This window comes from Malurus melanocephalus, unplaced genomic scaffold (genome assembly GCF_030028575.1).
Source record: "Malurus melanocephalus ecotype Western Australia unplaced genomic scaffold, MMel_1.1 scaffold_259, whole genome shotgun sequence".
Lineage (NCBI taxonomy): Eukaryota > Metazoa > Chordata > Aves > Passeriformes > Maluridae > Malurus > Malurus melanocephalus.
In genome coordinates this window covers 984,245-1,012,166 of record NW_026623491.1, presented here as the reverse complement: position 1 = coordinate 1,012,166, position 27,922 = coordinate 984,245, and the positions used below count along the sequence as shown (strand labels likewise).

Below are 27,922 nucleotides of genomic sequence, written 5' to 3'. Positions count from 1 at the left end.
AGCACACTGGGTTACAGCTTCAGGTTTTATTTAGAACCTCCCTATCTGAAGTTCAGCCAGATCAGAGGGCTTTGACCCCAAAACTCTTTCAGTCCATCCCAAATATCCAGAGGAAGAGACTTGCCAGGAAGGTCACCGGGACAGGGAACAGGTGCTGCTTTACTCCCTTTGCAAAGCACCATCAGTCTCTACTGACTCCTTCAATGTCTTCGGAGGGAGCAATGCTAGGGGAACAATGGTCCGAGGGCTGCTCAGTTTATTCATATTTTTGCTTCCTTGAACTCAACCCTGTCCTTTTGTGTCAGCTGTCCACAGAATGAATTGCTCCRTTCCTCAGGTTTTCTACCTCCCCTAAATGCTTGCTAAGCACTGCTGTGAGACTTTTCTTTTCCTTTTGTCCCTGTGTGGAAGGGATGGTTCTGCCCCCTTTATGGACCAATTGTTCTGAATGGTCAGAGAAAAAATAGATTTACTGTCCTTTTGCAAGCTCTGTTGATCAGGCAAAGGGCTGCTACACAGGGATAACCCAAGCAATCCTTGTCACATTACCTGCTTCACTTTTTGTTCCTTTATCTCCTTCTTTTTTCTCCCAAAGTATCTCCTCTTTAGAAGCCTTTTTCACTTCTCCGTTGCCCATGGTMTTGTTGACTTCATAACTTACTTCATATTTTTGGCATGACTGTCATGGTAATTTTCCTTTAAGCAATCAGCTCTGTAAAACTAGAACCCATTTTTTCTTATCTAGTATCCTATCTTTTATGGGTGTTATTTTGCTAATGGCACTGCATATCCTGCTGAGYTGTCTGCATACACTCTATTGTCTTGTTGCATGGGTTGCATCCTGAAATTCCTCAAATTGTTGTCTTTTTTAGGTAGTGCCACAGGTAAGGATTAGTCATTTGGGTTAGTGTCTTGACAAGAAGGGACTGGGTGTTTTCAAGAGTCTAAACATGTAGTGAATTTGGAGCAAGTGTTATTTTGGTTTCATGCCCTCCCTTCATAAGACATTGCTGTACAGTCCTTTTCTGTCTGTATGAACTGGAAAAGTATTTTTTCCTTATCCTTCCCTCTCCTGTTCCTACTCTTCAGTTATGACAGAAAAATGATTCACAGGGCCAGGTAGTAAATCAGATCAGAGTTAAAAATGTGGGGTTTTTTTTGCATGGAGTTTGCTTGCAGACCATCTATAGTGTAAACTAAATTGAAAAGAGAGCTCAAAGATGGGACTTGGGGTGGAGAGAGTTGTATCACTATGGTGACCAAATGYAAAGTATGTAACCATGATGTGCAAAATGTTTTCCTTTTTTTCATGCCCTGAAATCTTCATCAACTGTGGAGTCACTGCCTTCTTTCCAGAAGAAGGTCACTTTCCTTCTTTCCACATACTTTATTTACTTGCTCCCAAACTAATGTGTATTAAACAAGTTTTCACATAAAAACTTAGGACAAAGGAAATACGGTGTTTCCAACACAGCTGGGGAGAAAAACCAGAGCAATGAAGTTTTCCTTATGGAGGCAGAAGACTCAGGTTGCAGAATCAGACCAYACTAGGAGGAAACCTTCTTTGAGGGATCTGTGGAAATAATGAGGAAAKAAAAGGCAAAGTGCCTGATGAATTTTTAGGACAGTATCTATGGACTGAGAGATCTTATGGGATGAGTTGCAATATCTTTTTATCATTTCCAGTTCTATTTASATTGGGGATGCCATGAAAACAGTACATGTGAGAACTGTATTGAAATGCAATAAAATTAGATCATTTTAACCTTCCATGGTATGCTCAAGCCTTAGTCTACATCAAGATTAATACCTGGGCTAGAAACTGCCCACACCTAGTAAGTAGATCCTATTTCAACCTGCAGTCTGAGAAGGTTCTACATGACAGGACAGGATTAAATGCAGAGCAGAGGTGGGGTGCTCTGCCTGYTTACCACCAGTCCTCTGCTCTGCTCCAGCTGTTCCCACCTTGGCAGCCTGTTAACACTAACCTGAACTGCAAGGGAAAGCATACTCTCGTGCCGTGCAGTCATCTGTAGAAACAAAAGGGAAAGGGTGGTCAGCTGCACGACTGCATGGTGGGGTAGTGCCAAGCTTCTTCCTYTGTAGCTTAACCATCCCACTACCTTAATTTTTCATTCTTCAGACTGTGAGCAAAGAAATGACTACAGCAGGTCAAGTCAGCAATCTGTCTCCCCAGCATGTTTCCCATACAGCTATAAAAGACCACATTCTGCATTGTGATAYCTTCTAATGCAGGGATATTTTTTAYAAATAAAAAACCTTTCAGTAGTGTGTCCTGATAGCCTTGTTTGTTTAGTGATAATTAGTATTTTCATGCCAGATAACACTTTTTAAACTTCATGTACTAAGCACAAAAATCCGTGTACAGGATGAATAGCAAAGAGTGAGCATATTAGGTGACAATATTTAGCTCTGTAATGGCTAAATTAAAAAGTATCCTCCGCTTTTTGCCATGGTGTGGAAGGGGGAACAAGAATGGAATTTAGTATACAGCATGTTGTTCTGCTTTCTAGATCTTCAGCAGCAGTTTTTCCATTTTGTTCTCAAATTATTTTAAAAACATAATTTGTAGTGTTCCATCTGCTGTTTKGTCTCATACTGAGCAAAAAGTAATCAGAGAGACTCAAAATGTCAACAAGATCTCTCTTCAGTGTGCTGATAGTTCATTTCGATCTTTAAAGGATAAGAAATTATTTTCCTATTATCCTCTGAGATGGCAGGACACAATGGATGGTAGGATTATTGCACCCTRCATGAAATGCAAACAACTAAATTCTGCCTTCTAGTGGATCAGGGCAGCATTATGTAATACTGATTTTACATAAAAGCCTGAGTATTCTCAAGGGAGATAAGGAGCYGGAGAAGGCATGGCAAATTGTCAGAGAAATATTCTAGCTTGAAGCTAGAGGAAGTAAACAAACACAGTTATTTGGAACAYGTAACACCCCCAGACACAATCTATTGCCAGGCAGTCTCAAGAACTTTTCTAAACAAGTGGCTACTTGAGTGTTGAAGTTTTGTACAGAGGAAACCCAAGCTTGAAGCTGCAGGGAGAAGTGCACTGGAATAAGGGAATTAAGGGAATAAGCCCCTAGTCAGAATTATGTCCGAGTGGCAACTACAATAGTTACTCTTTGCCAATGTCAGTGAAATCTCACCTGGCTTATAGTAGTCATAGACATGCACTGTTGCAGCTTTCAGATTCTGCACTTCAACATCTTGTTCCACTGAAATGTTAAGCTTCAGAGGACTCTCAGCCAGCTGGAGAGAAGAATGRAAGTGAGCAGAAATGCACTGATCATCTCAAAATCACCTGCATACTAGTTTACTCCTGCATCAGAGCTTTTTTTTTTTTTCTGTCTTTCCAGATTCTTCCACCCTCTTCCTCTTTTGTGAAAAGTTTAGGCTGCTTAACCAGCCTAGGGATTTGTATTTCTGATCTGCCAAAGTCACAATGCCAAATATTTCAGTTGCTGCTACTTGAATGGACAATTCCCTGTGGTSTTCCTCTTACCTCCTCCAAGTAGATTGTGATTTTGTCTGGTTTTATCTCTGTCTTTTTCACGAGGGGWACCTTCTCCAGCTGTATAGGAAGGCAAGAGATGAGCTTAGTTAATATCAGCTTATTGGCCTTCCCTGTTCCACACCAGATTTGGTATTTGTCAGTGAACCACTGTTGACAAAAGCACTTAGCCTAGTCAGGTCTGCCTTCCTCAGCACTGAGATTGTTGGGACCCTACCAAGCCTTAGAAAATATTTTTCAGATTTGGGACAAGTGTCCTTGAGTTGTGTTCCTACTTTYAGCATTTGTAGCAAAGGGAAAGCTGGTTAGTAGCAGGCTATGGTGGATCTTCCTAACTATTGCCTGGAAAACTGGAGCACATCATTGAACAACTCTGTAGGATTCAACACCACTTTATGGAGTATCCCTAAAAATGGCACTGGTAACTGCAAAGGGTCCCAGTGCACCCCAAGTAATTTTAACTAGGTACTTTTTCATCTTCTCTCTAACTTCTTACTCTGTATGCAATCCTCACTATGAAYGTGAAAAACAGCACAACCAGTTGGGCAAGTGTTGCCTTGTGAAATAGCCTCTTATATCTGCACTCGTAGTCACCATTCTCTGACAGTTCTTAAAGATTTGGRTATTTCTGACTGAGCTGCATCTGGAAAATAGATTTTGGTATCTTCAAGGAAGGCCAAAGGGAAAGCCTCACCTCTTTCACAGARCTCTGCACAGGAATGAACCCTGACAGCATCTCCACTTCCACCAGGGCCATGTTACTCGTCCCTCGGTCTCCTACATAACTGAAGAAAGTCAGGAGAGAAGCACATTAGATATGGAAGGCACCACAGCATTTCTAGGAGATACTAATGGACCCTTACAAACTTTGCTCTGCCCTACAGTGATATGAAAGCTCAGCAGCATGCCTAACAGATGGGAGAAAAGGACAAAAAATGGTCCCCATTGACTCACCCAGTGTGGAGCCAGATTGTACAGCAAATGTGTTATTGTTAATGTTGAAATAATATGGCTTCATGTTGCCCTCTCCAAGAGGTGGAAATGACCTCTGCTGTTACAGGTTGAGAAAGGCAATGGTGGTATTGTTCTCTTTCAGTATGGACAGTAAGGCATGGAGAATATGGATCAAGACTCTCACCCTAGACAGATGCAGGCAAGTGGAATATGGATAGGGACGGGGTTTCTGCTGTCTAGTTCCAGCAGAGGTTCACACTACAGGAGGATGAACCTCCAGGCTCATTCAGCCCAGGATGCCAAGTGCCCCTCGACATGGGACCTCAGCTGCTAGTGCTCTGGAAGCTGCTGAGCTGCTCCATGCTGCCCAAGATAGTTGCTGTGGTTCTGACACTGCCAGTGCACTGCCATGCTTCTCCAGGCCTTAATTCTCAGTTAAAAATCTCCTTGGTATCCATGGARAAGAAGAATCATCCCTGTGTCTGTGAATCCACAGACAGGAGGCTTTCATGCAGTTCTAGTCACACATCTGGGTTCACACTTTTTTCTCCTGAAGGAAGACCCTCAAGGGACCTCATACCTGACAGACACATGGATGTCAAACTCTTTCCTGACACCATCACATTCTCTTGGCACTGTTTCCACATCCAGGACAAAGACATCTTCTGTTTTTGGTGGTGGGATGTTATAGTACAAAGTGTTCTGGTGGGAGAGAAAACATCTCTATGAAGTKCCCCAGAGTTTCCCTGAGTAAAGGAGTACCTGTACCTCCAGCTTTTAATGGATTGGTAGCCCATGGCTAACACAGTTGGACCAAATGCACTTTCTGTTCAGAGATGTGCAGTTTAGCACATAGCATCAGATACACCTGCCAAATGCAASCCAAATCTTGGAGACTCAGCTATCTGTGATTCAAGACCTCATTCAGTCTCATTAAAAAATTATTGTTAAGGTTCAAGGAAGCACATTAGCTAAAGCACTGCCCTACATGGAGAAAGAAGGGCAAATGTTAGCTCTTGACATCCTGTTAGACAGCAGTTCTAGGTCTCAAGGGGAAAATACTGGTAAAACAATTCCAAACCCTTAAGAAACAACAAAAAATTGGAAGAAGACAACTCAGCAGGACGGATGAGCAAACTCATCCAAAGAGCAGCATAAGCCAATCTTCCTCCACCTGCCTGGTAAATGACTGCCTCCCCATATATTCTTATCAGATGCCTTATGCTCCTTGACTACATGCAAGTGTAGCCAAGAARTATGGTTCTAGTTGCCTCCTGTATGCATTAACAATCCATAATTGTTGTGTCCTCTTGACTAGACACTGCTTGCATGTTCTCTGTGAGCATCACAATATTCTCTTGTGGGCATCATCTGAACAGAGGTGACCCAGCAAAGGAGATTTTTGAGTTCTTTGCTTCATGGATGGCTCATAAGTAGACCACTATCAAAACTGCTAGAAAAATAAGAGGTACCTTCCTGATGGACCAGTTATGTTGGTATACTGGAATAAGAAGACCTTAGTACTACATCACTCAARTATAACATAACAACCCAAAGAATATCATGTCAGAACACACACAGTGTCCAGCTCCTGAAGCAGTGATACTAGCAACATACATTCAAAATAGAAGCAGGTACCCTTTTGTTTCTCATTACTCCTGACTTCAGATCTACTGGTCTCTTAACAGTGACRTGGCTCTGTAGCATGAGACAGCAAAGCTGAGACATTTCCAAGAAGATATCAGAGATGGTTTTATGAAACCATGTCAACAAGTATACCTGAGTACCTTCAAGTTTGACACGATTGTGCCTAGAAGGTAAAATCCTGCTCAGAACTCAAGGTTACAGCACCTTAAAGCCAAACCTCACTTCTATAATCAGTGGTAAAACCTGAGAGCTTTATTCCTTATGCATACGCACCTGGACATAAACACAGCCGCTGCCCGTCGCTTGCACGGTGTAGGTTCCGGTGTCCGCAAAGAGAGATGCCTGATGCAGGACCAACTTGTTGTTAYTGTGCACATGGAATGCCAGTGGAGAAGCCTCCTTGCCTTTCACTGTCACCCTAACATCTCTGATCTGCTGAGGAATCAGGGCTGCATAYTGAGCAAGGGCCTGCAGGCTGACAACTGTGTCCTGAAGGGAGAGAGAGAGTTGCTTCACTGGGGGGAAATGCAGGACAAGACCCAGCACGCTACTTCAGGGACTGCAGGGAGAACCACTCTCCTCATGGCCCTGATTCATGTTCTGACACAGGCAGGCTCTATCCCACCAAGCGCAGAGGTAGGGTCTCTGTCACAGGCAGCTGGGTGATTTCTGTTACCTGGAAAGGGCAGCTGGTGAGCTCTGGGTTTAGCAGTCCCAGGCCCTGGATAATCCCAATTACACTACACAGAGAAGAATTTCCCCATGGCACTCCCCTTCCCAAGCAGGGCTCATATAGCTTTGTCTTGCAAAGGATGGGTCTAGAATGACATGCACATGAGAGATGTGCACATCACTCCAGGCACAATATCCTCTTTCCCCATGATTTTCCCTGGTTTGTTACCTGTGTGGAAGCAAATCCTCCAAAGGCATTTCTTTGTCCACTGAGCCAGTGCACCAGCTTGCTCACCGAGGCATCATTGGCTGACACGTCTGGTTTGGAGACATGAGCCAGAATGATGTAGGCTACTGTCTCAATCATGGAAGAAGATGTTTCATCAGCRGATTGCGATGTCAGTAGCTGTGCTGATGGGAGAAGAAATATGTGAAAAAGAAGAACTGTAGATCCCTTTGTATATTCAAAGTTATGTCTCCAAGCTTCAGCATTTTCGCTGTTTCTTCATTTGTCTAACAYAGAGTAATGGGACCCCCTGTGTTGGAAAGCTCTAGAACTCATTTCCAGTCAGTTGTACCTATTGTACAAAAACATATCACTCTTTGAGGGAGTATTGCTGTCAGGCTACTGGAGGAGGAAGACTACCCAATTACTTTGCTGGCATGCTCACTGTGCAGTGCAGTGAAGGGCAATTCAAGCAAGAGCTGGGCTCCCACCTCAGGTCCAAGCTCAGAAGCACTGAATACATCTGAGTCGAGTTGAATATTTTGCTGCAGTGGTAGTAGGGGGCAGCAATGTGAAAGCAGTCACAGGGTTTGAATTTTTAAAGTAAAAGCCCTGACCAGCAGTTGAATAGACATGGTGAAACAAATTTCCTTGGCAAGATCTCTTGCACTATGCATTAATTGGTGAAGAATGACAGGAGCACCACAACACAAATAAGCATTTTCACCACACAAGTTTAACATGGATCACCTCTGCTGCTTTTGATTAGGAATTGTTTACTATGTCTGAGGAAACTAGAGATGCTCATAGCTTCAATAAATTAAGGTTTTCTGACACAAAAGCCTATTTGAGAGTMGCTAAATTTCCCAGATTACTGCAATTAAATGCTACAGAGATCAGACCTTAAACACAGTCATCATCTYCAGGACCCAACTGCAACAACCTACCAGTTTCCTTCTCTACCAGGTCCATTAGCTGCTTTCTCATCTCCATGTCCTTGCTCAGCGTGAAGACATAAGCCATCAAAGCCTTGACATAAAGGCTTGTCTCATCRAGTGTTACACTCTTAAGGCAATGTAAGGCATTATCCAACATAGTGTCCTGGAAAAGGAATCCAAACCAAGTGAATTTCCTCTGACAAAACAACCTGTTGTCATGAGCATCTATCCCAGACACATYCTGGATGTATTTTAGTGCTAGCATCTCTCCCAGGGCTGTGGAGCATGGAGTGSTCAAAGCAGCCTCCACTGTGGGTTGAAAGCAAAGGTGGGCTGGACATATTACTGCGGTGGGGGATTGCTAACACACTGAAGAATCCAGCTGTGGAAAGGGTCTGGTAACACACAAGCTTAGAACTGTCACACCCCCAAGCTGTGGGTCTTGGATCCTGAGGGATAAGATGGTATTTTTAGAACTGTACCATTAAGCCTAGRATATCAGTTCTTTTTTGATAGAACCATCTACACTTGTCATGAAGATCATTGCTTTTATTTGGGGAGGCAGGACAGTGCATACCTGAAAAGGTCTTTTTTTTTCTCCTTTAGCTCTGTTCATCAGTCTAATGACAACTATTGCCTCTCCCTGCAAGCCCTTTCCCCTGAGATCAGCTGGGAAAAGCAAGTGCTCTGCTTTCCTGCAAATCAGGCCATTTATATTAAGAACTCCTCACCAAGTTAAATTTTTCCTATTTAGCTTATTGTGTACCAAGGTAGGAATGACWGAACCTTTCACCCACTCAGGCTGGGTACTCCTGGAAGCTCCTGACCAGGGGAGGAATGAATGGTGGAGCACGCTCCCAAGCCCTGCTAGAGCTCAGGTGTGACTTACATTCCTCTCCAGAGGGAGTTCCACCAGTGCAGCAGCAATGTAGGCTGTTAATGAGATCGTATCATCCACACCGCCCTGCAAGCGCACAGACAGTCATCAGAAAAGGACAAACCCATGCCTGTCATTGTACAGCCACTGAAACTGCATCTGAGGGCCTACAGCAACACACTTCTAGGCGTTCTTGGACACAAAAGCACTCAAGGCTCACTTGCTGAATATCATCAAAGTTTGGTGTTAAGGGCAGTCTCAGCTATGTGGTTAACACAGCCTAGACATCCGTTCTTGTAGAAAGGCATGAAGCAAACTGTTAATCAATTTATTTTATTGAATATGTTGCAAATGTACTCTTGAACTAAGATTTTATGATGCAGGATTTGCATACAAGAAGTTAAGCGAGTTTACACATAATTGATCTGACGGAGAAGCTATAGATTATGTTAAACAAACTTTCAGGAGCTGCTTTTCACCTCAGAGGRTATACATTCTTGGTCTAGAGAGAGAATTAAGAAAGTCTAGCAGAGCCTAAACCCTCACATAGAGGAAATGACTGCTGGTTTAGGCCATGTTTTCATTCTGCCCTGGGAAGATGCCTTCAGTGTGCTAGGCCATGGGAACGTTGGTTTGTGCTATGGCTCACAGTGGAAAAGCCTGGGGAAGCAACTCTGTGCCTCACATTGTGTTCCTCTGGCYCCCACTCCCATGTCTGGCAGCCATACCTTCAGGTCATTGTTGAAGAGCTTCCCCACAYTCTGGAAGCAGCCAGTGGGCAGCTGGTGCTTCTGCAGCCAGAGCAGAGCGCTGCGCACRTGCTCCTTATCGATGTAAATGTGAGAGCTGGCTTGGCCAAAGGACCTGGCCACAAAAGCTGTCAGCCTGTGAGCAGAGCATGAGGAATCCGTGTCACAGCCAGGAGATGAATCAGCAAGGACAATGGGTTTAGGATGACAGTAGCAATTCTGTCACTCACCACGTGTTGCCCTGCTCATCACCTTTCCCAAAGGCGCTGTAGGAGCCATCATCATGTTTGTAGAGCAGCTGACGCTGGTAACCTGGGACAACAGGACATGACTCTGATTGTGAGGACCTGCAGCATCTCAAACTGTATCCCTGCTTTGGGAAGATGGTGTCAGCAGGAGGCTTCACCAGGTGCTACAGTGGGAGCCACTGAGACAAGCACAGCACCCCCAGTTCCCCCTGCACCCCATCGGTGTGACAAGAAGCAGTTGCACAGCACCACTGCAGCTGCTCTGCATTGCTGGAGCTGTTTGGAGCGAGTGCTGTGGGTGTCTGCCCTGCTGTTTGGCACAAGGGTGACATGCTCTGCCCCCTCATGGCTCTCCATGTGCCAGGGAGCCCTCAAGGGCCTTGCTGTGAATAAAAGGAGTCATGGGAGTGAGGAGRAAGGCTTTTCCTAGAGGGGACACAAATGAAATCCTGTTTGCTTTCCAGCACTTCTTCTAGCCCTGTTGAGACTCAAGAAAGCACTTTTTATGGGATGTACGGTAAGAAGGCCATGCCTTTGAGCTCTGAGGACAGAATGCTGTCTGCATCTGTTTGCTCTCCCTCCACCTTCCTCACAGCCTTACTGCTTAGCCTTTTTCTTGCCTCACTGCCACCACAATTCTCTTGGGTAGGCCTCCCTCTCCCAGGTAAATGTACATGTTCTCAGTACATGCTTGCAGTACAAGAGAAATTGGGGAAAAGAAAAGGAGTCAAATGCTGTCCATGGGAGGCTGCTGAGCTTGCAGCATAGCAGGACAAGGAGACTGGCAGGCTGAAATGGGAAGCCCACATGAGACACAGACACTGGCACTGCATTAAATTCATACTATACTGGATAGAATTGACATGCCCCCAAAATATGTTTTCTAAAACATGGAGAAATACTAGGCTTCTGAACTCCTACTATTCCCAAAGGCCACTCTTTATTCCAGCAGCTGATGTAACAGCAGCTGATGCCCTATTTTCACAAGGTGCTTCTGTCAGTTTTGGACTGATAAGTGAACAAACAGGCATCACATAATAATGGAAATCACTAATTACCCACAYCCTTCTCAAAAAAGCAGATTTAGCACTCAATTACCTGCTTTCTTCAGAAACACTTTTCTTTCAATGAGACATTTTCCTTTATGTCTGTGATACCTTCCTTTATCTCAGCTCTGTCAGTGCCTCCCACTGCTGCCTTTCAGCTCCCCACTAGACCCATGCCCCACACTTTTGATTTATAGCAGCTTCATTTTCAACAGAAAGAAGGACAATGCTTACCTGTTGTCAGGAATTTCAGTGCTTCATCCTTAATTTCTGGGTTCAGTTGTTTAGTTTTATTCAGGTACTGGAGTATGAAGATGTTTGGTGCAAACTGGACCATGTTCTGTTCACCACAGCCAAAGGGCATGCTTAGCAGCTGGTCTAAATTTTGAAGTGCTGGACCCATGATGTCACCTTACAGTTGAGAGGAGAAAGGAAAAGCACAGACACTGAGCAGTAGGAAATGAAAGGACTGCTGCCTTCCCGAGACTCTGCTGAGATCCTAGAAAAGGGCCAGTCCCTGACTGAACAGACATGATTGAGATTTCTGGTGACCCCTCCTACATTAGGCCAGCACAGAAAGGGAAGGCATGATGGTTCTGGGAGGAGGAAGGGAAGCTTGAGGGGTTCTGAAGAAAGGTAAAGGGAGCTGTCATTCCTGAGTAGAAACAAAGGTGGGAAAGGATTTACAKATGCAAAATAGGTGGAAATCTGCAGGAATGGCTTTAGTTCACTCAGGCAGAGGGCAGTGACAGGAGTCAGAGTGGATATCCTGTTTTGTGCCTTTTCCTCCAGACACTTGGGGATCATCTAGAAACATTCTTTATGAAAGGAATAAATATCGGAAAAGATTACTTCACCCGCATTCCTGAGGTCAACATCACACCCCTTGCAGATGATCTCATGAGGGGCTGGGTCAACACATCAGAAGGGCCAAAGCTTTGTGCAAGTTTTTTTCACTACAGCCCKAAGAGCAAGGAAAGCCTTTCTCACCAATCACAGAGAACGTGACCCGGGCAGATCCCTGCAGCACTTCTGCGGGCAGAGTCACGGAGAACTCTTCAGAGATTGTGTTATCTGAGGAAGGCAGAATCCAGAAATTTATCCTGTGGAAGAARCCTCACACAAGGGTAACATCCAAGRAGACCYAGGTGAAGCTTGATGTGACAATGCGTCACAGGAAGACTTGTGAACAAATCCCTCAATACAGGACATTTTTAGAGATAAAAGCTTTGCATGGACAAATTATAGTGGTTGTTCTCACAGGYAGGGAGGGTGCCACCAATGTTTGCTCTCAGATTAATTCTCCCCCATCTCTGAGTGACCCTGTCCCTTTCATCCTGGTCTCATGATGGCAGTCAGGAATTTTTGTTTCCTACCTGCAGGACAGAGAAAGGCATTTTGGGTCTTCTCTTGTAGGACACCCCCTGGCTGCAGATGGAGAAAGAGTAGTTCAGGTAGGGAACATAGGAAAGGAAGTCACCCTGCTTTAGCAAGTTTGTCTGATGTCCAAGAAGGAGCTAAACTTCCTCTTTACATTATGCTTACTGCCCCAGGGGACAAACCACTGTCTCCAGGGTTTCTCCACACTGAGATGTGACCAACCTTCACAAGAAGAGATTTTATCACTGTGTCTCTCTCTCCTTGCAAAGGTGTCAGAGCAATCCTGTTACCACACAGACTGTGTGAGTCTTCTGCCACGCTGCTCACGGTGATGTTCACTCTGCCTGCAGGGAGAACAAGGGCACGTTGCTGAGCACTTGTGGTCCAGACATGCAGATGAGGGCAAATTCCACCCCTCCTCCCACAAGCTGCCACAGGTCCCCCTGCCCAGCCTCACCTAGCCTRGTCGCCGTCACGTTCCACACAAAAGTTTTTGCTTCATTGGCACAGAGGCAGCTGGTGAACTGGCAGCTTGGACAGGCATCCACCTTCAGTTCTGGGGTCTCCATGAGAGTGGTGTGGATCTGAGCATGGATGAATGTACAAACACACATTTGGATAGTGCTGGCCAAGGCACAGCATCAAGCAGCAAATACCTTGGGTCATAAAGTGYGAGGTTGTGTTATGGCCCAGATGCCAGAATCTAGAGCTCCTGAGAAGCTCAGAGCTTGCCTTTGGGCTCAAATTTTTRTTCTGACAGAGGCTGTGTGACTGGGGGAACTCCCTTGGGGAACTCACTTGGGGAACCCACCTGCATACAGTCCTCGAGGTAGTTGAAGACAGTGGCTTTTAGGGTGAAAGTCTCTTCTTGGATCACAGAGTATGGCAGTGATACATCCACAAAGAAAGGCTGGAAGACCCTGAGAGAGGTCATAGGCGAGAAACCAAAGCCAATATCAGCGACACAGAAAGTGTTGGCATTCCATTCTGTGATGGTGTCAGGTACAGCAACTTGGAGAGATGCTTGTCCGTTGTCCCTAGAGCAGGAAGCAGAAGAGGAGGAYTTGCTTAGAAGCAGTCAGAATATTCCAGGGGTGTCCCTGGGGAAGGAAGGCAGAGGCTGTTACCAACCCGACAGAGACCAAATCCCAAATCCAGGTCTCTGGGAAAAGCGTCCGAGGTTTTGGCTTCTTCTTGTCATTAGAGTGAGGTTTAGAATCATCTTGGACAGCGTGGCTGCCTGGTGGAAAGCAAGTGATACCTCAGAAAACAGTGTCTATAGCAACAGGTGAAACTGGTTCTTCATTCACAGGCAATCTAACACAAACCACAAATGTGTTCTGATACAGAATGCGAGTGGACAGGGCTGGTGTTTCAATGAGAATCTGACACAGTGTGGATATCTCTAGGGAACACAGCTTTAGGGAGACAGAGTTGGATAGAGTTTAGCCCAAGGCTCAGTCTTACAGATCCAAATTTGGTCTGGATCCAGGAGGAGACAGCATGCCAAAATGAAGGCACATTCCTTTAAATAATCTGTGAAAGCRCTGGCAGAGCACACTGCATTTTATATGAAAAACACTGAACACAGGGACACCAAGAAAGCATGGAGATTTGAGCTYCTGTGTGAGACTTGTAAATCAGGTCCATTGAAATGGACACAAGCTTTGTTGTTCTCATACACAAACCAGAAACGCAGCAGGATGGGGGTCAGTTGTCTCAGCTGCAGGCTGACCAAAACTGGGAGAGGGAAGCCCCTTCATTCAAGGAGATGGACAAGCCTGTTCCTTACCAAGCATATTGTCTTTCCTTAGATATATCTTTCTATGAAAGTCTGGACGCACACAGGAAACAGGTTTCTTGATTCTGGTGTTGGTAAATATTTTCATGCGCARTTTCTGGGAAAACAGCACAGACAGTAAATCGATGATAAATAAAAAAGAACGAGGAATATTGATAGTATCTCATGATTGTGGGCATCAAAAGGGGGCGGGTGGCCAGTGGCAAAACACTTTTAAATGCTGCTTGTTTATATCTGTATGCATAAACTTACAGGCTGAGACTCGGACCAGTGTATGAGGAATGGAAACCAGCATCTGAAGAATGCTGGGGCCAACTATTACTGCTCACAGAAGTAGATTTCAACTAGATCTGCACTTCATACACCCGACCCTAGCAATGAGACATAAATAAGGAATAAGYCTCTAGGGACAGCACAGTAACATGCCTTTTGAAGGGAAGCAGAGTCTGTATTTGTATGGTAGAGTTCTGTGAGCCTGAGAAGCTCATGCAATTCAGACCACATGCTGGATTGTTTTCAGTGTATTGTCACCCTCTTCTCCTATTTTGAGGTGCTTCTACTTGCAWAGATTTTTTAGAGAGCATTCTGCCAGAAGCAGCACTTCCTGCATTTCAGTTAGCAGACATGTTAACACTTCTCTGGCTATCGTGCTTGTTAGCACATTAGTTATTTCGTTGTTTTACTCAACGGTTAGCTATAAAGCAAAACTGTGAAAGAGTTCCTTATATTAAAATTGTGTTAAGGGTAAGTAAGAAGACTCAATGAAATACAAAGTAGTTTCTCAATGAAATACAAAGTAGTTTGTAAATAAAATAATAGCCAAGTAGTGATTAGTCAGAATATGATGAGGTGCTCAGATATTACTGCTGTGTTTTTGCCACTCCCCCTTTGTAGTTATGGTAGCCTAAGTAAATTAGTTCATTTTTACATTCTCTTTCTCTAATCGGTTGGTTTGTACTATGCTTACTCAGCTTTCCCCTTAGCCACCGAATGAGTGTGACTACACTGAACAACATGGAACAGATGACTTGTAACTATGGAATTTCCTAAGAGTAAGTTCTTGTAGGCATTCAGGACAGCATATTGGAACTCACTAGCTCAGGAAAAGTTTAGAGGAAGTATAGGTACCTTCAACAGATTATAGACATCAGCCTCACTTTGGTACCACGGTGCCCCCATRTGAGCCTTTTTGTGGAGGCTGGGCTTCTGGGGCAGACACGGGTATGCCTCAAAGTCTTCCAAGCGGTAAGGCAAGCCTCGYCCTCCAACCGTGAAGCTGTCTTCAAAGAATGCATTATACAACTGCAATGGAAAAACAGAGGTCTTCAGAAGGAGCTGGCCCACAAGCATGTRTATGGGTCAAACTTTTGGGTTTTAGTCCTCCATTACACATTGTAGAGTTTTTGCAGTTGAGAAAGTTGGCACTGGCCCAGCTYACACTAAAGAACATAATGTAAAGGRCATATATAAAATAAYATATACTAAAGGACATAAATCCAAGCAGTGGATGTAGACAAGCAGCTTTTAGTCYGCAAGACAGTTCAAGCCTTTCAACACTAGGGTGCAAAATTAGGATAAAAATGCATGATTCAGTTTAAACACAAGGCATTGGCAYATCTGACCTACATGTTTAAAGATTACTACTTTAAATAACTGTGAGCAGATGATGCAAGTGCTCTGCACGAGGAGAGCATCCCTGTGAAATGGAACACCAGATTCCGTTTGTAAGCCCTATGGAACAGGTGTAGTGTGTCCCTCTGGATKTGGTGAACCCTTTTTGTAACACTCTGAACTACTATAATTCGACTTAAAACTTCACACAAGGCATATACGTGTTTTATTATCTCTGGTACACATTGTGGATTTATGTTAGAATTTTCAATTGTTGCTGTATTTTTTGCTCCAATCTTTTAATTCATTTCTCTGAAACACACAACTGCTTTAAGGCAAGCACCTTCAACCCTTTTGATTCTCAGAATCCACCTGGGTGCTGACAAAATACTGACCACTTTTCATCAGCCACTGTGTGYTCTGGGTGCTCTCCTCTAGCAACTGTTCTTTAAAGAACTGCTCAGAACTACTGATCTGTGGCTATAACACATGGTTATAATTCAGCAGGGGTCGGGGCAGAGATATAGGAGGACCCTGCCAGGGCTAAATTCCTTATCAAAGGCCTAACATCACTGACTGGTGGAAGATGGTAGAGCAGAGATGTGRATGTGAGGAAAGCTGCTAAGCACTCCCCCTCCAAGCAGAAAGCATCAGCATCTCCTTGAAGCAGCTCTCCCTGCCTATCCCTGCAGTGCCAGCACCCTTCTGGCAGAGGCTCACAGCTCAGAGCTGATGATGAGGAACGTGATCACCCATAACTTCTCAGAAAAGGCTGACGGAGGGGAACGGCAGAGCAGCCATCTAACACTGGGATGAGATGTCTATGGGCTTCCTCCCACCCATACATGGAGACAGAAGGGAGGCAGACATCAGGGGGCGGGACACAGCAGGCTGCATTCACCTTGTCTGCTGTGAGGGTGTGGTTCTTCTCCAGGAGGACGCTCTTGTCAACAGCTCGCACAGAGCACAAGGACCCTGGAGCAGCCTTGAGGTTCAGTCTGACTTTCGATCCCGGCACTTCCTCCTTGTGTGAGAATTCGAGTGCCACCTGCAAGAGAAGACAGGGTCTGGGGGCTCAGCATTGGAGAGTGAGACCCTGTGACTCTTATATGTCTGGGTAGCAGAGGCAAGGATTTCAAATAAGGTAGGGAAGAGGGATGAGGTGCTGAATCAGGCCATCCTGGAAATCCATTGCTTAAAAAAATCCTTGAAAATCCAAGGTTAAAGAGGCTTCAGTGCACAAAGTCCAGAATTCCTCTACCACCACACATTCACCACCCTCTGATCGAGGGAGCTGAGCAGACAGACTTCTCTTCTGTGTTATGGAGCTTATGAGGGACAGGGTGTTCCCAAGTTAATAATGGGGTATGGGGGGAGAAAACAGACCTCAAGGAAGCCCGGTTTACTCCTTGAGCACAGCTTGCCTGTTGGCGTTGTGCAGAGCAGGTCTAGGAATTCAGGGAGAGGGAGGTTGCCTGTGTTGTTTCCCATCCAGAAATACAGGGCATCCAGTTTTATGTATATCCAGCTTACTCCATTTGGATAAGGATAAAGCAGGACCAGGAACCCCAGCAGACCAGAGCACATGAATGATGCTGTGACACCCCTTGTGTGATTTCTGCTCACCTTATGCTTAAAGCACGTTTCTAGTTCAAACTGCTCCACATCAGCCACCACCTCTCCATCCGAGAAGACTGCATACACCAGGAGCTTGATATCCGGCAGGAAATCATTGCTGACAGGCAGAGTCAGAGTGAAGGAGCCCTGCAGATCTGCACAAGGTAAGGAAGAGAGGAACAACATCCAATCCAATCAGCTCACCGGTGTGATGGGACACACATTAAAAAGCAAAAGAGGAGACTTAATTTCTACCTGCAGGTAAGAACACCCCACACAGACAATGTCACCAATTAATAGCAAACCAAACATATCAGCCATTTCTTTGACTCACATCTTCTCCAAAGGTACAAGTTAGCAGCAAAGTCATGAGATTGGCTATCAGATCAATTAGACTAGGAAGAAGGAAGACAGCTGCCTAGAAAGACACTGAATTGAGAGGAGATTGTGTTGTTCTTAGGAGGTGGACCACCAATACGAGCTCAGTTCAGTATTTCCCACCTGTGGATAAGAACAACACCTGCAGACAGAGTCAMTGGAGAGCACTCAGTTTTCTGAGGTTATGAGGAACTTAACTTCTCATGGTTTTACTCACTCTCATGCTGGGTAATTGGCACCTTCTTCTCTTTGCTGAAAAGGATCTTGCCCTTTGCTATCACCTGAAGAACAAAGAGAAGCACCATTCAAGGGTCTGAATTCTGAGAGCACGAAGAGAGTGTGAAAAGAACACAAGAAGAGAGGATGACATCTGACAGATGTTGCCCCAGAAGTTCCTCTGGCAGGACATGATTTCCAGAGCTCTGCAGCAGAGATGATGATAGTATAGCTGGATAGGACTTGAGACGTGTTGGTTAGGCAGTGAGAAGGTGTGGCTGCTTGCAAAGCCAGGGGCACTGCTCTTAAGGCCCAGAGAACTCAGAACTTTGCATTATTAGGATGCCATACTTTTTGATTGTTTGAATGAGACCCATTCAGTAAACAAGACACTCATAACCTCTCAGCTAGGCTGTAGTCACACCCTTGCTTTGAATCACTTCCTTRAAAGCTGACTTCATTAAAACATTGTTACAAACCTCTGGTGTGCATCGAAGTATTGTGCAGGGGCCTTTCAAGCTTTTCCCTGCAAAGATACAGGCAGGGGGCTGTCAGCTGCCCCAGAGGTTGCCTCTTAGCTCTCAGACAGATTGCCCCAGACACAGATGGACATCTGGGACACACCTTCTGGGCAGAATTTGGGCTAGCCCTCCACTGCCATCCATGTAAGAGAAAATAGGGAAAATGGCAGGCATCTGTCAGCCAGGCTTAAGGCAAGACATGGATAACAAAGCAATGCTGGGRACTAGGAGCAGGGCCAGGAACTGGAAAGCAGGTGAAGGTTTGGGCAGAACAAACACAAACTGACTCTAGGAGTAGCTTAACCTTTCCTCTGAGTATCTCTGTGCTCTGGGAAAAGGGTTAAATGCCAGCAAGCATAACCTTGCCCTGAGAATCAGCTGTCTTCTGTGCTCACCAAGTAGTAGAAATCAATGTGGTCTTCTGCAGAGCTGAGTTTATCCTGGGAAAGGATATAATCCACCTGCACTTCCTGCTCTTGATTACAGGACATCACATCATCCTTGGCCTTGATCTCAAGGAAGCTGTTGCTCTCAGAGTAGAAAGGTTTCAGCCAGTGGAAGCTGCCCTCTGTTTCACTTTCCACAGAAGATGGGCTCTCGTCAGTTGGAGGGTTGTAGGTTCCCTTCCCAGCACATAAACACAAGGTGGCAATACAATTAGTATCAGGTGAGGAACTTGTACCCCTGCTGAAACTCTGTCATCACCTGAGCTGATGGCACACTGCACATCTGGATGCTTAAAATAACAATTTGTTGAAATGTCATTTTAAAATCTCTTATGAGACTTTCTTTCACAAAGTTTTAACAAAAATCTAAGCCGAGTAGATTTGACCACAATGTTATCTTTCCTCCGTTATCTTTTCCTGGGACACACCCTACACCAGACAAAAGATTTTCAGTGGCTGATACTCACCCTTAGAGAAACCAACGTGCTGTTCCAGCTGGTGGTATCCAGTGTGAAGTGAGCTTCCCCATTCTCATCTGAGAGGAGTGAAAGCTGTGTCTCCTCATCATTGACGTCAACTATCAGATAAATTGTTTCATTTCTGAGGGGAAAATCTGCACTGTGGCAGAATATCTGTAAGGAAAGAGAGGAAGTTAATAGCCTGTTGTACCAGACTCTGAGACACTGACAGTGCTTAATTGCTTCTATCACTGGGCTCTCTCAGCCCTTCTCACTTTCAGACCAATTGGAAGGATCCAAATAACAGTCCAATAAATACACAAGCCCAGCAATTTGAAACTGTTCAGGACTGGAAAAAAATGGTAATACAGGCAAACAAGACACCTTTATTGGGGGAAAACGTGAATTGCGCAGATCCTGAGCTGCTTCTTGGACAACGCTGCAGGATCTTTGATGATSAGAAAGGTATTTGACTCCAACACCTGAACTCTTGCTATTCCTTGCCCTCACAGCTGGGGTTAGGGAAAGCATTTCCAGCCCCAGGACATGTCCTAGCATCACCCAGGGGACCCGAGTCAGTGAACAGAYATGCAAGGCTTTAGAGATTTCTGCCGAGTTACCACGAGCATCTGTCCAAAGGGAATGTTATGTGCCTGCTGACGCCACCCCCATCCCATATGCACAGACTAGCTTCAGGAACTACTCCTGGGGAAGCCTCCAGAAACTGCAGCTGGCCCCAGAATTCCAGTCCAGGAAATATACCATGTTAGGATGGGGAGAAAAAGGAGACTACACTCCTAGTTGCTGGGTGTTGGCAGAGTGTCATTTACTTTCCTGAAGACTGTTGCTTTCTACCTACAAAAGTTCTATCTGTGAGGCATTCTCAGCAGAGAAGGGTCCATGTGTGTTACCTTCCCTGTGTATGGCATCCCACGTTTGTAGAATGGGTGGAGGTTGACAAACTCTAGAGCTTTCGTTACCGTTGCAACAGGAATCAGAGCTTTTTCCACAGAATGTGCTCCTAGGTGGGGAGATGAAAAAACTGTTGAATCCTAAGCAGTTCTCTTAGGGAAGCAGAAGACAAAAAGGCGCTTCAACACTACCTACAACATCTCCAAGCTCTAAATACAGAGGAGAAAATACATTCTTCTAGGATATGATTCCCTCAAGCTTTCTGGGCTTCCTGATTCATGACATTATGCCTTGCACCCTATAGGTGTTTATTGATATGTTTATTTGTTTATGTTTGTTGAAGATAAAGGGAAACTAGATGACTGTTTAATTATAAAGAATCCAGCACTTTGCAACTGGCTGAGGAACACCCTTGGTGTCCAGGCAATCACTAAAAAATTACCCACCTGCTAAAGAAGGTGAGTGGTGGAGAGGATTAGGAAATCTGGTGAAAACAGATGGAAGAGGTACTAGAATAGAGGCTATTACCACAACAGAAGATTTGTGAACTCTCAAATTAGTTTTTCAGAAGGAATTCTACTGCCACAGAACGACCAAAACCAAAAGAGTTGCCTGTGAAGAAATGAATGCTCCACATATTTTCCAGTACCTGTTCCATTTTCCACTATTTTTCCTACTGCAATTACAAATGCGTCAGCTTCATTTAGTTCCAGAGTTTCTGTCTTCACTGTGGAAGTAACACAGCCATCACTATTTGTCTGCAGAGAGAGAGGAGAACAGAGAGAAAGAGCGTGGTGTGGAGGAAGACAATCTGGCCAAGCAATCCTAAAGAAGTATTTCCAAATATTTATGCAACAGAGAAAAGCTTACAAATGGTAACATCAGAAACCCATCATGGATACCTTGGGCAGAAATGAAAATCARTATGTTTGGATTAAACAGTCACCAAAAAAAGTGGCAAAATAAGAGTACTGAAGGCAAATCACATAAGGGTTAATTATGTCACAGACAAACTCAGGAGACTGGATTCAGCCCAAATCCTGTAGCTGAGAGAGCATGAGTTTCATTATGTGAGCTAAAGGTCTCCCTGAAATGCTGTGGCTCTGATGAATAAAGGCTGACAGTGTGGCTTTCCAGACATGACCAGTCCTGTGACATGGCCATATTATACACGGGCATTCTGCCAGGCACAGATGGCAATAGCTTTGCCAAGCATTGGGGCAGAGCCTGGGTACAGCCAGTGTTTCTAGCCACGCCTGTGAAGTGCTCTTCAGAACCTTTCAGGGCCTCTCACATGCCATGTGGAGCTGGCATTCAGCTGGTGTTTTGCACAGCTAAGACTGTACAGCATTCCAGCTGGAGTGCATTTTAAAAGATGCAGAGATCCAGCTAGATTTTTATATTCTGGCTCTTGCAGGCTGATCTGACATTTAGAAATATTTTCCTGTGGCTCTCAGGCCAAAAGAGCTGCATCTGAAATCCGTGGGAAAAAAACAAATGTGAAGCCTAATCACAAATATATAATGGACACAGATGAGAAGGAAGCGCAACCAGAAATGAGCGTAATTTCAGACCAGACACTAGCAAGCTTAAGATGACCCATTGTGCACGGATAAAGCAAGAAACAGGGCACAGATCCACAGCCCATGGGATGCTCTGACAGCCTGCTCATTGCTGCGAGTGGTCACAGGGTCACWGGTCACAGGCCCACCTGATGGGGTGATCTGATTGCATACAGTATGATACAGACCCTTGGAAAGGCACCACTACTTCCCACAGCTTACACCTTCTCCTGAAGCACAGAGTCAGGTATGGGCAGCTAGAGCAGGGTTACAGGAAGAGGAATTGATGGTCTGATCATGTCCAGCAACTGGGAAGACACCAGACTGAACAGTTTGGTGCCCATCTGTGGTACCCTGAGGCAGGGTAAGGGGATAGAAACACATTTCCAGCACATGACACTTTTCACTCTCCTATTTGTTTACCTACCCAGCTCTTGTGCTTCTTCATCGCAGAACTTGTGAAATTGCCTTCCATGGCCTTGGAGATTGTTGTAACAGTAACTTCTGTTTTCCCTTGAACAGGCTTCCCATAGGTATACCTATGTCAAAGGAGAGAAACATTCACCAAAATGTCAGCTGACTGTCAGCAGAAATACTGATCTGGGGTACCTGCCATCCTCAGCAGGGGAAGTGGAGCCTGGAGAGCTTTGCTTTGTGCCTTTTTTACTCAGGAACTTTGGCTCATCCTTTAAAATAATTTTGCATCCCTCTCCACCCACTACACCCAGCATCTTTAGTGTCCTTCAGCCTCACAGTAAGGGGCCAGGAGTGAGAAGAAGCCTGTTTCAGAGAGTGATCTGTCTGCCAAGACACAGGATCACGCAGAAAGATCATACTGACAAGTGGGAGACCACTTCTTGTCTATGAGCAATGTGGAGGTGATGGTGGAGTCAAAGGGCAGAGGTCACAACAGTATCATGTACTCACTTGCCACAGACCTCCAGCTGAAACTCTTCATCCTCTGCAGCGATATATGGAGGGTGATTAATTGTTATCTCAAATTTTTTCAGCACTGTATGGAAGATAAGAATAGAGGAAAAAGCAATGGACAGTATGGATGAGTATGGGCAATGACAGCCAGTTCTGTTATAGCTGCAGTRCAAATGAGGAGAGGACACATCCCCGTGCTGCAATAGGGTCACTCCCTTCAGACACCATCCTGTATTTCCTGCTACAATTGCACATGGGACTGCTTTCTACTGCAGCTCAGTCAGGCTGAAAGACTTAAATAGCACAGGGCTTGGTCTTTCAACACAAATTAAGGGGACCAAAACATGATCCCACTTCCTATTACAGTAGCTGACTGGAGTGGATAGCAAACCRAGCCTAGAAAATGGTGACAGTGAGCAGCGAAAAGGGCTCCTCTTAGGGCCCAGATGCAGRTAGAATGAGATGTCAGCACACAGCCTCTCTTTTGTACCTTACATAGCTGCAGAACCTCCAGCCCCATGTGAGGTGCGCACACAGACCCACCCATCCTTGTCCCCACTCTGTCCTTCCCAAGGCAGAAGGAGTGATGAACATGGCTGCATCCCCCTGCTCTCTCCTCCAGCTATCCACACCGCTCTTCCCTTCCCTCTGATGTTCAAGTCTCACCATATTCCTCAACACTGAAGGTTTTCTCAGCCATGTCTTGCTGCACTGAGATGGTGTATTTCCCAAGGGATGCTTCGGGTGCCAGGGGGAAGGACAGATCCACGATGCCCTGATTTGCCTTCACATTCAGCCACTCAGCAATGCGGTTGTGTTCAGGATCCTGTTTCGGAAAGGACATCCAGGGCCACCAAGTCACGCTGGAAGCACATGTACCTGGCAGGTCCAGCCATACTCAGGCACAAGCAGGCAATACAAGGGCTTACCCTTGGCCCAGTAAAGAGGATTCCAGATCACCAGGAGAGGATCCTTCACTTTCCTCCAGTATTATTTTAGTAAACTTTGGAATTACAAAGGCTGCCAAGTACAGTAAAGCTGCTGGGAAGTGGGGACACCATAACACCATGGGAAGGAGAAGTAGCTGTGCTGCATCTACTGAGTGCTTGTCCCTGTGTTCTGGGCTCTGCACAGGGTGTTGGGCAAAGGTTCACTGCTGCCCTGCCTCTAGCTGAGCTGTGTGCCTCACAGAGGTGCTGGTTTGAATGAAGAACTCGGGCTGACCATTTGGATAATTTTGGATAACCCTTCAGCTGAACTTGAACTATAACCACAATCTTATGAAATTGTGGCACAGCTCTAGGAATGAAAGATCACAGCAGAAGAGACAGACATATCCCTTTGGTCACTTCTTTATCACTTACCTGCAGCCATATCTGGGAATACTGTAAAAACAAGAGAAACACAATCTCAGTTTTGTACAGAGCAAAACAGCATCCACATAAACCAGGATAAAGAACTCTGCCTATCATGGGTCCTATCAGAAAGTTCTGCCCCCTCAAGACCCCACAGTATGTCTCCTCTTCCCTCTGTGCCAGCTTACACTGGTCTTTCTCCAAGGGACCAGTGGATGACCCATTTCCTCTTTGTTCTTATGGTTTAACAGGCATGAAGAGAGATGTTTCTTTCATGAGCCTTTTAATGTATCTCATGCTGAAGCTCCTACTTCTAGAAATGCACAAGCTGATACTCACCTCATTTTTAATGACCTTAAGGTTCTCATCAAGGTTCACAATTCGAAATTTCACTGTAGGTATAAAGAAAAGCATAGTAAAGCATTCTGGCTGTAACATGTCTTTGCACAAACCTGCTTCCCCTTTTCTGTGTTACAGTATTCACGTCGCTTTGTTTACATCAGAGTTACTCAGGTCTTTTCCCAAACAGCCCTTCCCAGCATCTCCCACCCCAGAGGACTTTGGGAGGATTATGTACAGCTCTGGGCTATAGAAACCCACTGCCTTTACCTGTAGTGGGGTCTGTCTGCATTCCATTCATACTGTGAAGGCTGTGGGGACTCTCCATAATTCTACAGCTTGGAACTGTCACTCTAGGCTTTGCTCATATATGAACAACAGCCATCAAGGCTGTCCAATGTCCTGGAGAGTTCTGGTTTTCCTTTTGGTTTTGCTAGAGATATGACACCAAAACAACACCCAGGAGCAACAGGCTGGGAACTGGTGTAGCACACCTTGGAGGGGAACATCCTGCCTCAGACAGTTTCCAGAAACATTGGAAAATAGAGATCTGCTTTCTTCCAGCTCCTACAACCTTAACTTGCTATACTTGGTGAGATCTTCCCTCCAGGTGTGGCTGCTACCTTGATCCTTCCCTCCCCGTTTCCATATGCTGCCTTCTTGCCTTACCTGTTTCTCCAGGTTTGTATAAGCCCTTGTCTGTCTCTATCAGAATTATATTCTTCTGGGGCTTGACCAGAACTTTCTTCTGACCCTCAAGGAGTACGTTGTCTCCACTGTGGATCAAGACATGCAGAAAAACCACCTCCTCTGGCTGTCAKGTTAAAAGAAAACAAATTATCTCAGACTGCAAAGGGCTTGAAAGAGAACCAGAGGCACTTGTCCTTCCAAAATCTCCAATGTCCCACTCCTTCTTTCATCTACTGTTATTTAGGTCTCTCCCTAGTCACAGTCTTCTTTTTGCGGTCCAGCTTCTTCATTCCCTTTTCTCTGCATTACTGCTTGTCATGTTTGCCTCTTTCCACATTTCTTTTTGCTCTTTACAATCTTTCCCACCCTGCATCTCCAACATTAACGTGGTTCAGGCATAGAAGGGGCTGAAGCCCTCTAATTTGCAAGAGGAGAGGCAGACAGGAGACCCATTTTACCTGTGACATGGGATCATCTGTGTTCTTGGGAATTAACATGAGGTCTGGCACCTAGGTTTATTGACACAAAGAAATGGAAAAAAATTCATCAGAGACTTTGTATCTTATCCCAGATATAAGATGTCATCTCACTGTTAAAAAATCCTCAGAGTCCAACTTCYTCTGTGTAACCCACTTGTGATTCTAGGGAGAAGCAGTCACTGCCTTTCTCTTGTTCATGAACTTGAGTGAACTGTGATTCTCCCACTTAAATGTGAAGGTTTTATGGGACCAAGTAAAACCATGGGAAAGTCAGGTCTGCAGTAATGGGAGGTGAGATACTGATCAGGCAAACACAGGACATCTCAGCATCAGAAGGACTGARCTCACCAGGAGAAGGATTTTTGGTGGTTTTTATTTTTTGCCAACAGCAGACTTCCTTGGCTTTCCAGAACCAGGACTTGCTCTCTCCTAAGGGCTGGCACCGAACTCATAGTTAATCATTGTCATGTTGATGTAAAAACCAAAYGTGACTACAACCCCTCCTTGAGTTCTGCTGAGTCTGCAGAACAATTAGGGCATAGGCACAGTGACTGTGCAGTGCTGAGGAAGACAGGGGCAGTTTGTAGAGCCTCAGCACCAGACACATCTCCATGGCTCTCCAAAAATGTGACTGAAGATTCTGTGGTCAGTGTGTCTAGAAAAGCTAACTAGAGCAGTTAGCAATGACAGGAACTCAAGCCACTCCAGAAATATCCTGACTGCCTCAGTGAAATTCAGTTCATTGTTCATGACAGCTACATTAAAGCAAGCTCAGTGTCTATGCAGAGTGCAGCTACWGCTGGTAATGCAGATGCAGCTTTAGAGCAGAATGGTCCTCTTGGAGCTGAAGGGGCAGGCTCCTGAGGAAACAAGAATGAAAAGAATGTATTCCCAATGCATKGGCTTTTGCTGTGATGTACAAGCATATTTAGGGACAAAACACTGATTAATCTGTAAGTAAATGTTTAGCACCAGGCTTTGCATAGGATGAAATGCGCTGATACAGATCAAAAGAGCAGATTTTTTTCTACACAGGAAAGATTCCCTTCTTTSCTAGACTACAGGACACTGTTGCATTTTGCCTGGCACTGGTAGGGAAATGTACTTAACCTGCTTTGAACCTATGGCAAGGAAAAGGAGAGTRTTCCCAGAGAAGTGCTGTGCTCTTGTGTGAAGGAGAAAGCATCTACTGTCGAATCAGTAGCTACATCTGCACTCACCTGGAAGGTGATGCACTGAAAGGTGCCCGGCTTCTCTACATCCTGCTCCACCAGGGTGTGATTCTGGGTTTTTGTCTGCAAGGTGACAGTCAGATGGATGGCCTCAGTTAGGGAGCTGAAGTGAATGTAGAGCTTCTCCTCGTGGGACTGCTGAATGACAGCAGGGAACACCACCATATAGTGACTAGAAGAGAGCAAAACATGTTCAAAAACAATTCAGAGGCTGAGCTGGACAGACCAGAATCCATCTCTGCTGCTTTCATGATGAGGCAGAGCAAGGGTGAGAAATATCTGGGGGACTACAGTAAAGGAAGTTTAGCACAGCTCCTTTCCAAACCAGAAAGGAGGACCACGCCCAGTGTGGAGCTTGAGAACTCCCAATATCTCTGTCACCACCGTGCCACCAGCCAGGACACAGCTGCCCAATGCACAAGGCTCCAGCTGCAAGCACACAGAGCTAAGGCTGTGTGAGGAATGAAGCTGAAGACTCAGTGGCTGAGGCATAAGGCTTCAGCTCTCACACCAGATTTCACCCTCACCAGCACAGAATGAGCAGGGGCCAAACTCCTGTGGCTCCTGTGGCTTTGTTGTGTGAGCAGTGCAGTGGCTGCACTGGGGCTGCCCCTGCAGTGTGCTCCATGTCCAGAGCTCCAACAAGACTCTGCAGGAGCTGCTGCWGCTCAGCCTCCCTGGGAGCCAGGCCCCACCATCCATCTCTGGGATGCCAAAGAGTGCAGCACCTCAGCACCACCCTTCAACAACAGGCCCTTCCACCAAGCCCCCCGAAATCAAAAGGAGAGATTCTCACGGTTCCAGGCTTGCTGCTGCCACTGGGAATAGGGTCAGGGCAAGGAGGAGCAGTGGTGCTCCCATTGCATGGGCCGGGACAGACAGCTGACAAGATCCGACAAGCTGACACTGGAGGAGAGAACTGCAGGTACTGGTGGGTTGGAGCAATCCTAAATACCCCCCTCAAATGCTCCTAGGTTCAAAGAGTAGGGGAGCTCATATATGGAGATAATATCTTTTCCAGGCTAATGACATCAGCTAATATTTACTTGCTCCAACCAACAGCAGTGTAAAGGTCATGCAGCACAGTTCTCCAC

The 27,922-nt window shown here is 45.4% G+C and overlaps 1 protein-coding gene across 2 annotated transcripts; it reads right to left on the bottom strand.

Moving 5' to 3' along the window:
- On the bottom strand, nt 1-27,835 carry LOC130579216 (alpha-2-macroglobulin-like protein 1). 2 transcript variants are annotated; one of them, XR_008965963.1, is made up of 37 exons: nt 27,625-27,835; nt 26,817-27,000; nt 25,576-25,626; nt 25,097-25,241; nt 24,428-24,480; nt 24,098-24,118; nt 23,400-23,559; nt 22,731-22,815; nt 22,231-22,342; nt 20,891-20,999; nt 20,241-20,350; nt 19,339-19,503; nt 18,821-19,048; nt 17,906-17,969; nt 17,320-17,465; nt 16,595-16,741; nt 15,211-15,384; nt 14,074-14,179; nt 13,413-13,521; nt 13,093-13,318; nt 12,739-12,865; nt 12,504-12,625; nt 12,278-12,329; nt 11,892-11,975; nt 11,136-11,312; nt 9,838-9,919; nt 9,587-9,743; nt 8,871-8,945; nt 7,991-8,144; nt 7,047-7,228; nt 6,419-6,634; nt 5,079-5,200; nt 4,239-4,329; nt 3,536-3,604; nt 3,180-3,282; nt 1,932-2,030; nt 1-1,573 (listed from the first exon to the last, which is right to left on the bottom strand). XR_008965963.1 is itself a non-coding variant. In XM_057375849.1 (37 exons), the coding sequence occupies exons 1-37, from the start codon at nt 27,687-27,689 to the stop codon at nt 1,548-1,550; spliced, it is 4,341 nt and encodes a 1,446-aa protein (XP_057231832.1). In that variant the 5' UTR covers nt 27,690-27,835; the 3' UTR covers nt 19-1,547. The 2 variants fall into 2 exon arrangements, 1 of the variants encoding a protein (XP_057231832.1); XM_057375849.1 differs by having other exon boundaries at nt 19-1,573; nt 1,989-2,030.
- Nucleotides 27,836-27,922: the final 87 nt, after the last annotated feature.